Source organism: Sander vitreus, chromosome 1 (genome assembly GCF_031162955.1).
Source record: "Sander vitreus isolate 19-12246 chromosome 1, sanVit1, whole genome shotgun sequence".
NCBI lineage: Eukaryota > Metazoa > Chordata > Actinopteri > Perciformes > Percidae > Sander > Sander vitreus.
Genome location: NC_135855.1, coordinates 6602897 through 6618456, shown reverse-complemented (window position 1 = coordinate 6618456; position 15560 = coordinate 6602897). Strand labels below are relative to the sequence as shown.

The following is a 15560-nucleotide window of genomic DNA, read 5'->3' as shown; positions in this document are numbered from 1 at the left end:
TGTTATCGCTAGCTATAGGTGGACAAATTCATTAACCCAGCTGTTGTTTTAATAACTGCGGTTTGACACAACATTAGCTTAGGCGTTGTTAAGTGAGCTAGCGGGCAATCGACTGCTCTAATTCACATTAAACTGAACATTTCAGTTGATGGTGAAGTGAGACAAGGTGAATGGGACTTCTTTGGGACTATTTATGTGAGTATTATTTCCTGTTGCTGTATTCGATGGTTGAGATGACTGCAGAGACAGATACATTTGCGAGATGGATATTATTTTCAGGAGTTATTACGCTGTGTTGAAGCGAGCTGTCCCGTCACTGTTCCCGTGGTCAGAGCCAGAACCAGAGACGGTACAGACAACATCTGTGTCCCAACAGGTGACGGTACATCAGCGCGGACAGCAGTGTGTCCGAGCTGCTGACAGATATAAACATGTTGGGAATTAATGTTTAGGAATGCTACACGTAAATATCATTGCATTTTATCAGCCGTGGAAAGTAACTATGCCGTACTTCAATACAACTATAAGGTACTTTTAATTGAGTATTTTCATTTTCTCCTACTTTCCTATTGTACGTTTTACTTCTCTATTTTTATAGCTTTAGTTACTTTGCATATTCATATTAATTATACAAAATATTATGAATAATCTATGATGTATTAAAGTATATAAAGAGGAGACTTTATTGATCCGGTGGTGAAATTCACAAGCTACCTGCCAAGTCAAACTTCTGCTGTTATTTTGGCAAAAGTAACTCAAAAGTAATGCAAAAGTAGTGTAAAGCATTACAATTCAGAGACAGTAATGGTGTAATATAACTAATTACTCTCAAATGACAGTAACTAGTAATCTATAATGTATTACATTTTGGAAGTAACTTGTCCAACACTGCTAAAGGGTGAATTTTGCGTTGGTATCTGATGCTGAGGCGCCCAAGCGTCAGTATTTTATGTGTTGGGAGTGAGAGTTGCCAACATGTTGACCTGAATGAGCTTTGTGTAAAGATCATTTAGCAAAAGCATCATTCACCTTTTATGATTCCGCTGTCTGGAAACAAGTTACCTGTAAAATCTATATCTACATTCTTGTTATTAACAGCTAAACAGCAGTGGACAGTGTCAGTTATTTTAGCCACAGACAGACATTTCCTCTGCGTGTTGAGTGCTGCTGTATAAGGACAGACAGAGCTAGTTGGAGTTAATTGACCTTTAAAGGGGACAGAGATACAGAGGAGGCAAAGCATAGACAAAAACAAGTTCCACTCCAAAACACTGGACCCAGACATAAAACCAGTGTGTGTGTGTGTGTGTGTGTGTGTGTGTGTGTGTGTGTGTGTGTGTGTGTGTGTGTGTGTGTGTGTGTGTGTGTATGTGTATGTGTAAGAGCTGAATGAAGTTGCAGATTAGGCTAACTAAGGATGTTCTTACTCTAGCTATACGCAACTATCCACCAAGAAGGATGTAAACACAAATGCAATATATAGTATGTACACATGCATGCACCCACCCACGCACACACACACACACACACACACACACACACACACACACACACACACACACACTAACATTTCCAGAATCAACTAATTATGTCCAGACATCACCTGGCCCTCACCCATGCAGAAAATAACACACACACACGCACGCACGCACGCACGCACGCACGCACGCACGCACACACACACACACACACACACACACACACACACACACACACACACACACACACACACACACACACACTTGTTGACTGGAGTGTGAATCTCTTAGTGCAGAGGAAGTCTGAACAAATCAGAAAGTCCAATCACTTCCAGACGCTGGGAGCTGCGTTCAGGCTTTACAGTGATCAGGGCGGCGCTGTGAGCCTGTCTCAGCCAACCAGTCAGTTTTCAGATGTCTCAGAAACCTCATCAGACTTCAAATAGTCCAGAGGGAAGCACAAGTCAGACTGATAAAACTCACTTTAGACATATTATCATAGAGGAGTTTGCAGGGGGCCTTAATAAGAATAATCTAGGACAGGAAATGAATAGATGTAATTTGGTGAGAGCTTGTACTCAAACGAGCATATCATGCCATGATCAGATGTTTAGAGTTGTGTCAAAATAGCTCCCGTATGGCCGAGGCTGCAATCATTTGTAAAACCCCTCATCACGTGAATTATTCTGTTATCCCAGAATAATAAAGTTGTTTACCTTTTTTAACATTTTTGTCATGAGATATCCAAAGTGGCACGCACAGATTTTACACATAAGGTTCAATTTACTGTACAACTAAGCATGTACAGAGAAGTTGTACAGAATGATGTGTAATAGTGTCTCACTCCACTCTGGGGAGGAAGCTTTCCAAAGTTGAGAATAATACTGAACCCTGATGATGTCCTCAAGGGTATCTCATCTTGGGCTTAATTTATTTAGCTAAAAGTCTGGATTCCAAATAGGGCTGGGCAATATATCAATATTATATTGATGTCATGATACGAGGCAAGATATCGTCTTAGATTTTGGATATCTTAATATGCAACACATTCTCACTCCCATCGCGTAAAATACGGACGCTTGGTCTTTGGCGTTGCTATTGACACTAAAAGTCTCCTTTAGTGTCATATCTAAACGCACTCTATCTAAACACTCTATGTCGGGACTATTGGCGTCACTTTGGATGCTCTATGTCGGGACGTATGTTTAACTGACATGCAGCACAAGAACGGGACAGTTAGGTTTAGGAAAAGATGGTAGGTGGGGTTATAAAAGGTATGTTTTTGTAACACGCGGGGTAAGAAAGGGACAGTTGGGTTTAGGAAAAGATGGTAGGTGGGGTAATAAAATGTATGTTTCAGTGACACGCGGGACAAGAACGGGACATGAGCCCCGGTCTCCTGGGTGAAAGTCCTGTGTTGTTTGACCCATCCAACACCCCAACCAACCTCCCTACGCAGATTTTCGGCCTTTCATACCACTCGTTACCGTTGTTTCTCTTAATACTACATCATTTTACAGCACAGCTGCTGCTCTGCCCGGTGCGTTCCATACAGATGCTAAAGGGTGATTTTTGCATCTGTATCTGAGAGCCACTGACCATGAGTCAGTATTTTACGAGTTGGGAGTGAGAACAGGTTGTAATATGGCGTTAGCGTTGTCTTTTCCTGGTTTTAAAGGCTGCATTACAGTAAAGTGGTGATATTTCCTGAACCAAACGGAATCTGCAGGTTTTTCTTTTTACAGTTTTCAGCAGAATGAAAATGAATGAAAATCTGCGAATTCAGCAGACTGTGTTTCTGCTTGGGGTGGAGATGTGTTAACATTCTGAGTTTTGGAATTATTTTTTTTTAATTACTTTAAAATCTGTGAAAAATCTGCAGAAAATTGGCAGAACAGTCACAGATTCTGTGTGGCCCTGCTTACCAGACTGTTCTAGCTGTTCTGTTATTTGCCTTCACCCACTTAAGTCATTGTATCCACATTACTGATGATTATTTATCAGAACTCTCATTGTGTTAACAGTTTTTGAAAGCACCAACAGTCAACCCTACTGGAGGTGTTTGCATTTAGATGCTATCAAATTGCATTATGGGAAGAGTTTTGGGCCTCTGCTACATCACTTTTGACCATTCGTTTTTTTGTATCTGTCTCTTGTTAGTCCCCCTCCTTTACTCCCTTTTATGTTAGAGAGAAATATTTTTAAAATACGTTTTCAGTGGCTTTGGAATAGAATCTAAACTACAAAAGTATATCCTATATTATCATCAGCCTATCTTAGTGAGCTTTCAGTGGAACAAACCTGGTTATATTGCAGTCAGTGTCTACTGTATGATGGAAAACGGGGGATGAGCACCTGGATTAGATGCAGAAGTATAAATGCAGTTCAGTCCATTTGCATTAGCATTTTAAAGCCTCAGATGATTGTTCCAGAGCTCATACATGTCTGTCTCTCAGCAGTTGTAACTCTACACGCCATAGGAGGAAACATTCAGGAAACATTCAATGGAGCAACACTGGCCCAAAATATGACAAAACACAACCATTAAACCACCTCCGGCCCGGACCAAGGTTGTAGTAGTTTTAAATTATTTTTGTTTTGACTTCTGCATTTTATTTTAGTTAGTTTTCAGAGTTTGCTATTTGATAGTTTAGTTTCAGTTATTGTAGAAAGGTTTAGTTTGAGTTTTTATGTATTTAGTTTTAGTTAGTTTTCTGTCAGTGCCAGGTGTAATGTCTCAGAAGTATGTAGCTACATAAACATACAGAATACATCTGTGGAGAATAGCCATGCTACTTTAGTGTGTGATGTGAAGCAGTTACAGCACAGTTCCATCTCACGTCAGGTCTGTTCAATCTCTGTGGTTCAATGTCACGAAAGTTCAATTCATGCTGTCTCCACATAGGCACAGATTTTGGGGGGGGGGGGGGGGGGGAATGCAGGGGATATGTCCCCCCCCAATATTTAGAAGAGGTAGATTTGTCCCCCTCAAAATATTTGACAAGCCACTCCCCAAAAGCGGTAACGGTTCATTTCAGAAACCCCTATAGTGGACCGTACCATCCTAACCGTGCAGTGAACGTCTCTTTAGGCTTTGAAATGAGAGCAGCCGAGGGCACTGACAAAAAGCCGCGGTCAAGTCGGACAGTTTTCAGCCGTTTCCAGCAGCCTTCAGGCTGAACAGGAAGTGACAGAAACGCTCACATCCTGTTAGGTCTGATTCCCATTAAATAAAATGTTATCAGACCCATATACCAGCTTGTACAGTCTCCAGTTGTTTTTATTCTGACAGAGTAGATGTCAAAATGCTCCTCATGCGATCTGTTGCTGAAACAACATGTAGTAGATGATCTGTAATCTGAACGGATGTAGTCTCTCTGACTTCTAAACGTCACTATCAGCCACACAACGTATTCTGTACAGACTAAGCCTTTTAATCAGACACATAGCAATTCAAATCCCTCCAATTCAAAAACAATAAAAAGTTCATAATGTTGTGTCGATTCTGAACAAATCAGCTGTTAGATCAGCTGAGAGCCAGGCGTTTTCCCAGCATGCCCTGGGTCCGCCTGGGTCTTGAAGTCAGTGGAGAGCAACTGAGCTGCCTGCGTCTCAAACCTGCGGCCGCCTTGATCTCGTGAGGTTATTGTTGCCCACGTGTGCATGACGTCAGAGCAAGTCTGGATCAAGTCGGACACAAATCTAACCGGCATGCATTGGGCGGCGATCGGCAGTGATCCATTCTGCACATGCCTGGCTCATCTCCAACGAGCCTAGTCTCTTTCTCCGTGAAATGAAGCTGCCTTCAAGTGTGGTCGGAAATTTCCAGATCTATAAATCATCTGACGGAAAACTAACTGTGAAATGTGAAATAAAGATGTGATTTGTGCAGAAAAGGCACTAATTGTTGCATAAAAATTCAACAGAATGCAGGAAATTAAGTGTTTGAGGACCCCCCATACACGCCCATTTATAATGTGTATGTAATGTATAAGCCTAAGCCCTTTTCAGTAGTGAAATATTATAGATAAAAAACAAAAACCGAAATGATTTACATTCATTTTTATCAGTCTTTTTAACCTGACAATATAGTTTCAGGTTTTTTTTTGTTAGCTTCAGTTCACTAAAAATATTTTTATTACTGCTTATTTTACTATTAGTTTACCAACCCAAAGGCCAGTATGCAGGGTGTATTTACTCCTCTTTGTTTCTCTTTTTTAGTTCTATTCATTTCAGCTCATGACCACAAGGTGGTACAGTAATTAGCAAGCTTTAGCACTGTTGTGTGTACTTACAGCATGTGCCGCAGCAGAAAAGTTCTTAGTGGGATAAACTTCCGCAGTACTGCAGCACTGTTGAGAAAGCGAGTCTGCGCTGCAGTCAGATATAATGGAGACAAATGTGTTGCCAGGAGGCTATTCTATAGAATGATTCCACGGGCCGCCGTCTGAAACAGATAGGCTGTGATGACTTCCTGAACAAGCAGCAGTTCACAACCAATATCTGAGCAGAGACCGGCCGACAGTGAGAGCAGACAGCCTGAATGTGGCTTTTAAAAACAGCAGAGATTTCAACCACCCACACACTCGATGCTTTTATCAGTGGGAGAAAAATACAGAACACACCCGACCCAGACACTCTATGTCTCCTTGACTTCCTAGCTTCCCATCCACACCGACCCGTACAGATGGTCTAGAGTTTTCCAGCTCCTTCTTTCCCTCTCTCTTTCTAGTAGTAGGTTTATTCAGTGATCATGTAAAGAATAATTATATACCTATCACAGTGTAAACTTAGGGCTGGGCAATATGGAGAAAATCAAATATCACGATATTTTTGACCAAATACCTCGATATCGATAATATTTACACATGACAACATGAGATTTTTGATAAATAATCATCAGTAATGTGGATATAAGTGGGTAAAGGCAAATAACAGAACAGTTACAGTTAGAGTCTGGTAAGTTCAGAAAATGACATAACTTTACTGTAATGCATCCTTTAAAACCAGGACAACACATATATTACGATATATTACATATTACGATATCCAAAATCAAAGACGATATCTAGTCTCATATCACGATATCAATATAATATTGATATATTGCCCAGCTCTATGTAAACTCAAACAGTAAATAGTGACTAAAAGTGATAAATAAAGAAAAAAGAAAATTAACTACATCTGTAACCCTAAACAATAGCATTACAAACCATTTTCTTAAAAACCAACAGAGAGTTGCACTTGAGCCAGCAGCTCTGTACAGGGATCACATACCGGATTCTTTTTTTTTTGTCTACAAGGGTCTCCATATTTCAAAGATGCTGTCGAATTGTGTCTCGTCAGATGTTAAATGAGGCTTACCCTCCGTTGAGACAGCGTCGCAGAGAGTAGGAGGCTCCTCCTCCGCAGGTGCGAGAGCACTCGCTCCAGGTGCCCCAGGCGTCCCAGCCCAGGTCCCTGTCCTCATCTGAGCGGGTCATCCTGGATGCCTACAGACACCAACACACACGGTTAATTATTTCATGTATATTACGGGTCTTCCAGGTTTTGTAGGCCAAGGACCCCTTAACTGAAAGAGATGGAGTAGGGACTAGGATTGGGTATCGTTTGGGTTTTTTCCGATACCGGTGCTAAAGAGATACTTTTAAAATGGTGCCCATGCCTGAACGGTTTCTGAACCAATACTTTAAAAAAGATTTAAAATAAATAAATATATATATATATATATATATATATATATATATATATATATATATATATATATATATGTATATATATATATATATATATATATTTAAAAGGAGCACAAAACAACTGTTTATTGCTAAGGCCATATGGTCAAAATGAAATGATTTATTAAAAAATGTAATAACAATTTTATAACAATAACTTATTTCACCAGTAAATTGCTGTTAAATGACACAAAAAAAACATTAGAGGGGAAAAGGGTATTGTACAATAACTTTGAATGCACCACGAGACGAGTTTCAAGTGAATGCACCGTCTGTGTTGTTTTTCCAACAACGGCAGCTGCAGACTGTTGTACGTCCTGGTGTTGGAATTCTCTACAGTGAAATACAGTCACACTTTTACACTTAGCTGTCAGCATTTTAACCATGTTTAGTCCAGCTACTAGCTAACGGTAGGCTAACGTTAGCTGCTGTCAAGTGTAAAGTTAGTGTTAACTAGCATCAAGTGCAGCGATGCTTCTGTTGTCTCTAACGTCTGTTTCGGAGCACCAGGGAGAAGCGCAGATGAGGGAGAAAAATCTGCGTTGCTATTCTGCCTGGTAGATACCGGTCGGTAAGGCACTGGTGCCATATTAGCACCGTTTCTCGGTACTGAACCCTAGTAGAGAGTTGGGGACCCACTACATATATTGTATAAAATTAGGTTGCATGTTAAACTAGGCCGGATGGATGAAAATGAATGGATATTAATACATTATTTATTTGTATATATTTATACATCAAGTGGAAGGCACAGTGAATCCTTAAGCTTAATGGTACAGCTACTATAGTGGCTACCTAACCTATAGTAAGCTTATCTTCAATGGGTAAATTGATAGGCCAATTCATCTTTGTTATTTTAACATGTTGGAATCATATTAAAGTGACTATATGTTACTCTGAAACTGTGTAATTTTTCATCTGATGATCATAAATGACCTGTAACAGGAAACAAGACTAACAGTGAAAAGAACGCTATTTTTATATAGTTTTTATTAATGTCTCTCCCCGGGTCCGATTTTTCCTGCAAAGTCACAGAAGGATTTACGGCAGCTACAGTAACACATTCTGATGGGTCACAGATTTCTTTGTAACACCGGAAAAGCCTGTGTTATTGTATCCAGCCAGGTTAAAGGTAGCAGGAGATTTCTTTATAAAGGCCTAATTGTATTTTAATTTTATTTTAGAAGTTATCTGCTGTAGTTATGGCTGATACTATGACAGGGCCATCACAGAAAAGAAGGAAATTAAATGAAGAACTAAAAGATAAAAGGGAAATAAACTTTTATAAGCCTGAAAAAAACACTTGGATAGCTACAGATAGTAGAGTAAAGCTGGAGGAATGACAGCTTACAACAATTCTCTTATTTTAGTTATTACATTTTTACTTGTGTGTACTGTTTTTATCTACTTGTGAGCCACATCAAATACCATAATGGACAATAATCTTTTAATGATTCTGATGTGACAAGAAACAGTATCGGCCGACCCCTATTTGGGACTTCTTTTCAATAAGATCCAGGTTTGATTGCTGTCAGTAAACCGACTGAGGGAGAACCAGCTGCAGGGTTTAAAGTAACTGCTCTGAACCAAGTAGGTGTGAAAAATATTCAACAATAAATTCTTGAAAAAACTGAAGCTAAAAAAGCTTAAAGGCCCAGTGGGACATACTGAAAGTCTACCATGCTGACACAGAGCATTCGTACTTACACAGTGACAGCCAATTTATCCACACTGAGCTAACACAGCACATGATCAGCTCAGTCTAGTTTGGATTGGTGAGACTGAAAAGTAACACCCAAAAGTTCCAGTTTACTGTCAACTGGTCTCACTTTGCCAGACCCAAAGTGCCCTGGAGGAGGGTCTGGCTACTCCACATAGCATTCCGGGATGGGAGGAAAACATGTTCTGGTTTACTGGCATTTCTTTAAACCAATCACAATTGTCTTGGGCAGCGCTAAGCACTGGGAAAAGCCGCAGCGCCGCTGCAAAATAGCCTTGGGAAGGAACTTGTTTTGGTGGAACGTGTACGTTTAAAACTTGTTTTAGTTGTGCAACAGAAAACTCTGATTGGACAGATAGTCTAGTTAGCTGTCTGGATTTACCCTGCAGAGATCTGAGGAGCATTTAACCATAGTCGACCAGAGTTTAAAATGCCAACACAAAGGAAGCCCAAGGCAACGGATATCTGGCCTAAATGAGTGAAATCCGGCGGCTTTTCCGTTGGCAACGGAACAATCCCGGAAGTGGAACGTCAAGGATATAGACTAACGGACTCTTAACGGAGGAAACACTTCATATAGATGACTGACACGTGGGCAACAACACAAAATATTGCTCATATAGCATGAAATCAGGATGAGGTAGAATTCTCTTAAAGGATAACTACCGTTTTTTTCAACCTGGACTCTATTTTCCTGTTTTTGTGTCTAAGTGACTGATGGGAACAACAATCTTTGACATTGGTTAAAGATCGCTGCAGTCAGCAGCGGCGAAACCAAAGAGTAAGATCCTTTTTTTAAACATCCGCGAAATTGCGTTCGCTAACGCCACCAGATTCCATGTAAATAAACCATAAATAATCATTTTAGCATTTTAAAATACACTTCATTCAAAGTCGACAGAAACAATGTAAAACTATGAAAAGCACTTTTGAGTTATCTTTCCACTTTTCCAACCATCACAACTCTAGTTTTGGTAAACACATAGTTTTCACGCTAAAAGTATTGTTTTTTAAATGGAGTCTGGTGGATTTAGCGTGACCTTAGAGCTGTTTCTGGTTAAACAGAAAGGTCTTAAAGCGGTTTTAAAAAGGTCTATCTTTGTAGGGATCCTTTTCATAATGTTATCAGACAGAATAATAATCTGAGCCTTTCAGTGGCAAAACAGCACTTTTAGTGGACCAAATCAACGATGCACATTTGCCCCATAGGGTTACATTGCAGCCTGGTCTGTGGCTGTCGGTTATAGTGTTCGCGCTTAATACTGGACCAATGTCAAAGATTGTTGTTCCTCAGTCACTTACACATATAAACATAGGAAAATAGGGTCCAGGTTGAAATAAACGAAATTACCCTTTAAGTCCCAATCTTCACTTAAAACCGTTCTCTGAGGTATGTCGATGGCTCAGCATGCTGTATTTACAGCACATTGGTCCAACACACAGCAGCCGACACTCATTTAGTCTCAGGCGCAAGTTATGAAAATGCCTTCATGCAAGTCAAAAGACTAAACCCTAATGATGTTTTTGCCCGTAAACTTCAACGCTTTAAAGTCTTAAAGTATACTTTACTGGAGGATCTGCAGCAAGCACATCAGTATCTAGCTAAAATAAACACAAAAAGAGTTAAAATTGCAAGGTAAGTGACTTGCATTATCTAATCCATACTCAAAACTAATCCTACGGTAGATTTTAAATCTCAACATTGAATGATTACACTTTTTGTGGAGTCATTCTGGTGCTTTGTGCAGCTACAGTATACTGTACGCCACGCAGTGTTTTCCCATTGGGATCGTTCTCCAGGGAGTAAAAGTCCAGCAGTAATCCGGCGCAGGCCTCAGGTCTCGTCTTTGCTGAATAATGGGCTACTGAAACACTAACGAGAGCCACCACTTTTTTATCCTCTGTAGCCACTGAACAGCAGCATTACCTTACAGTACTGGGATACATTCATCTGTTTTAGGCAAGTATAGTCCCACCACGCTGCGACAGCCTTCATGCATATCACCCCCGACCTTTCTTCTATCTTATCTGCTGTGTTAAAAGCTCAGATAAAAGAGAGGGAGTGACGGAGAGAAAGAGACTTTGATAGAGAGAGGGGGAGATGGAAAGAGAGAGGTTTTCCTGGCTGCGTGTCACCAAAAATAGGAAAATTGGCTTCCCCTGGGTCAGTGATGTCACTGCAGACCCTATGGTGCCAAAGAAAAAGGAATCTCATACTGGGGCTGCAAGTGTGTGTGTGTGTGTGTGTGTGTGTGTGCGTGCATGTGTGCGTGCGTGTGTGTGTGAGGAAAATAAAGCACAATGAAGTATTTATGGAAAATAAAGTCTGAGAACCAAAGAACTGAACTTTCTAAAGTGCTTTTAAATTGTGCCCTTCATCACCGGACCAATAGTCAAAACACAATATTTATACTATTCAGAAAAACTGTTTTTTTTCTGGAGAAGTGGTAACGCAGGCCCTTCACCAAAACTTTTTCTTGCCTTTTTTTGAAAACCAGAGCACAGGAACAAACTCTAATTCCTCTGACAATGTTATTTATGCCTGGTCAACCAGAATTAACATTTCTGACATGCCGCTGCAGGTTTCATTTCACCCTGCCTCACAGACCCGGATCACTGGCTGACCTCGGACCTGGCAGAGTGAAACACTTTGCAGGCTTCAACCTTGTTACGTAGTACCCCCATAGATGGGATCAATTTGTGTATCTTGGACTGTTGCACTGCCCTGGAACTCAGTATTCTCTCGCTTTCCTCTGCCTGCTGCATCCAAAGAGACAGACTGATCAGCTGGAGAGGAATTAGACACGTTAGCACGCCGCTAATAGGATAAAACCACCTTTTGTTGTCAGGCTCAGCCGGCTAACAGCCATCACAGACCTCCAACAGTAATAACATCGGCATGAGGAGAATCTGTCCAGCCAAGGCTTTTTCTGGCCTGCCTGGTCTTTTGTGTGAGCTCTGCATAGTTCAGCATCAGCAATCTGTGTCCACTGACAACCCAGATGACCTGGGCGTGTACAGAATATTTCTCAATTTACCATGATTAGGACTCAACATGGTACTTACATCCCTGAGTGCAAGTTCCATTGGCAGTGTTGGGGAGTAATGGAATACATGTACCGGCGTTATGTATTCCAGTGTTTCCTCTAGGATTTGTTTTAGCAGTGGGGGCAGATCTGTCGGGGACCCCCATCCCTCCCCCTTAACACTAGAACGGCCAGGACGGTTGAAATTTATATGTGTAATAACTTTGCTAAATCAAAAAATACAATCCTGCTGGTACCTGACTTTTCCTAAAAGAGTCTGTATTTTCATTTAAAATTGTTTTTATATACATTACACAAAAGGCAAAGAAAATACAATTACTTTGACCTATTTTGGCCATACACGGTCATATGGACCGCTCGGATTTTCGCGGTTTTCTTTTTAATCTTTTGCGTGGTTGAAGATGCATCTTGGTTGCTTAGTAATAATCATAGTCTCTGTCAGAGAAACGTAACTAGCGGTCTTGAGTAACAAGTGTGGGCATTACCGATGGGCCGAAGGCAAAGCCAGAGTCGGTAACGTAGGCTACTACGGCGTGGATGGACTCTGTTTTGAATCAGAAGATCGCTCTGTGAAAGGCGCGGTACACGTAGATGGCCGGTGGCTGTCTACGTGTTCATATAACTTTATACATGCTACAACTGGCTGGAGTCATTGCACACATCCTCTCCAAGTAGTGCACCAGCTGTAAAACATCCCGGAGGAAGTTCATGCAGCAACTGGCAAAGTAGTTGAGAGCGGAGTTTATGGAGGAAAAAAAGGGAAGCGGCGCACGGTCCGAGCAGCGCTGCGCACCACAGCAGACACCAAAACGGAGGCAGTGCCAGGTTAGGTTAGGTTATAAATGTTCAAATAACATACTTTTAATTGTTATTTGGCTGTGAATTATGTTGAATGAATTAACCCCCAATATGTTTCGGGACATGAATGTATGAAATAATCACGGTTTAGCCTACTATGCCGTGATATGATATCAAGGGTGTTGTATTGAATCAACAGCCACGTGCAATTTAGCTAGCAGGTGAAGGTGAAACTAAAAGTGTGCAAGAACTATAGACTAATACAGGCTTAAATGAACTGACAATATAAGTTATGATTCGCGTTGTGAAGCGTGTGTCAGCGGTCTCTAACAATCAGTGCTGATAGACGGCTTTTTGTACATTTTGGACCGCCACTTGCCAATCAACATAGAGGAAACACTGTATTCAGAATACAAATTATGAGTAACTGTATTCCTTTACCGTTACAATTTAAATAGTTGGTATTTAGAATACAGTTACATTGTTGAAATCAATGGATTACATGACGATACTTCTCTGTTTCACAAGTTTATTTACTCTCTAAATAAATTAAGGCAACTCCATGCATTTCCCAGAAGCCCCAATATGAAAACGAAAAAATTAGCTATTTGCGTGATCAGTCACAATGGAGTCAGAAGAGGAGCAGCAGGAGCTAGAGTAAAGCTTAGATCGGGCCCAAAAAATCAAGCCTGACCCTACCCGAGTCCGTGCACGTTGTGTCCGAGCCCGGCCCGGCCTGACACATTAACTGGAATTATGAGCCCGAGGCTGATTTAAACCCGACAATTTTTTAATACGTGGGCCGTTATAACTGACATTCTCAACTACAATTCCAAGTTGTTTGAACTACAGAAATCTGTTTAGAATTATCTTAATGAATAATGCAACAAGGACGAAGCATGTAAACTGCGTTTGTTTGTTTATTCAGAATGGAACAGATCGCAAATGGATCCGAATGAAAAAAACGTTTAAAAAAAACTCGACACTAGCTCCCTCAGCCGAATAGTGTGTGGGTAACAGATCAAGGCAGCAACATAATCAATGTCCTGGACCCATTTGGGAGACTTTCTTGTCTCGATCACCTAATTAATACTGTCCTTCGCCACGGTCTGCATGGCGACAACGCGCCGGGTATAGGAGAGACCATATCTGCTGCTTAAGGCCTTGTGAGATATCTGAAACAATCTGGCCTGGTTGCGCAATTATCAAAGACTGCTACAGATGGGAGAGACACGATTTAGCACAGTTTACCTCACAGTCAAGTCAGTGCAGGACGTATACCCAGAGCTACGGGAGAAGCTGGAGAGGGTATATTTTTGTAGTATGCAGTTCGGAACTACAAATACAAAAATCTATCTGCTTGTTCAGGTACTTGTTAGTAACGCTACTGTGGAAGCTTTTACCAGAGTAGGCCTGTTTAGTAAGCAGGAATTGATGGCCGTATTCCTACACTTATAAAATACAATTCAATGTGAAAGTAATCCAAGTATTCAGAATACGTTACTCAGATTGAGTAATGTAACAGAATACGTTACGAATTACATTTTTGGGCATGTATTCTGTAACGGAATACGTTTTGAAAGTATGCTCCCCAACGCTGTCCATTGGTAATACATTCTAATAAGGGTTTATAATGGTTCAAAATTGCAAATGGCTTATTAGATAGTGGTAAACCCTGTATTATAGGGGTTCCTAACCTGGCTATTGGGACCCCCCAATAGGGAAGGAAGATGCGTTTAAGGGATTCAAAGATGATTTATTATAAGAAATGAAAAAAAAAGAAAACCATATTTCTGCTACACAAATTATAGGTATTTTTTTTATTGTGAATATTGGAGTGGACGTGCAGTTGATTGATGCGGGGATTATGCGCTTAAAGAAACCCAAGTTGGACTGGCAATATTTAGGTTGCAACTACAAGCTTGATGGCTTATTAGCAAGTGAGTAGTCTCGCATTGCCAGACCTATCTCCACAGCGCTGTGTAGTAACGTTTGGCTACACCACAGACACATTCTGGGATAGGAGAAAAAAAATGCTCGGGTTGGGTGCTAAGCTCAACCAAGGGCACTGTTGGGCACTGCTAAGCTCCGGACACAGCAACGGTGGCTCTGCAAAATAGTTTCGGGAAGGAACTTGTTTGGGTGGAACATTAGCACCCCACAAAAGATAACGGCACATACAATATTAAATGAAGTTAACTGTTGACACAATACAGTAACGTGAACTATTTAAATTAGCTGAATACATGGTTAAACCTCATTTGCTCTTACCAGTGTATCGCCAAGTGTACTTCGTCCACAGCAATCCCACCAATCGGTCCCAAAACGTTCCAGTTAGAGTAAATGCCGTAAACATATTCTTTGCAAATCTTTACAATCATTCCCCGAAAGAACCAAGCGGGCCTGCCTTGTTGCACCATCCAAATTTTCTATAAAAAGTTGCCATTTTCAGCGTGTAGCTTGCTAGCTTGAAGTTTGTTGTTGTTTCCTGAAGCGAACGGATTTTAAGAATGGCAACACACAGAGAGTGTGTCATTCAATTATTCTGGAAATGTACTTCTGTTGATCCAGACTAGCAAGTGAGAAACCACTTTCATTGTGATTGCCTTTTAAAGGGATTTATATGAGAGCTTTCAGTTCTGATGCCCCCCAACATCACCAGTGAGTTCCAAAATCCAAAAGACGAGTCGACTGCCTTCTGATCTTTCACTACTATGGTTAAGGTTCTGTTAGATTTTAAGGCACAAAAAGTGTATGGTAAAAGTTGGGAAAGTGGTTTGGG

At 40.8% G+C, this 15560-nt stretch overlaps 1 protein-coding gene across 1 annotated transcript in view; it reads right to left on the bottom strand.

Moving 5' to 3' along the window:
* adamtsl3 (ADAMTS-like 3) overlaps positions 1-15560 on the bottom strand; it is a 243556-nt gene that overhangs the window by 92947 nt on the left and 135049 nt on the right. The window contains exon 4 of the mRNA XM_078256216.1: positions 6843-6970. Coding sequence (XP_078112342.1) covers positions 6843-6970 — 128 coding nt within the window. The remainder of the gene's footprint in view (positions 1-6842; positions 6971-15560) is intronic.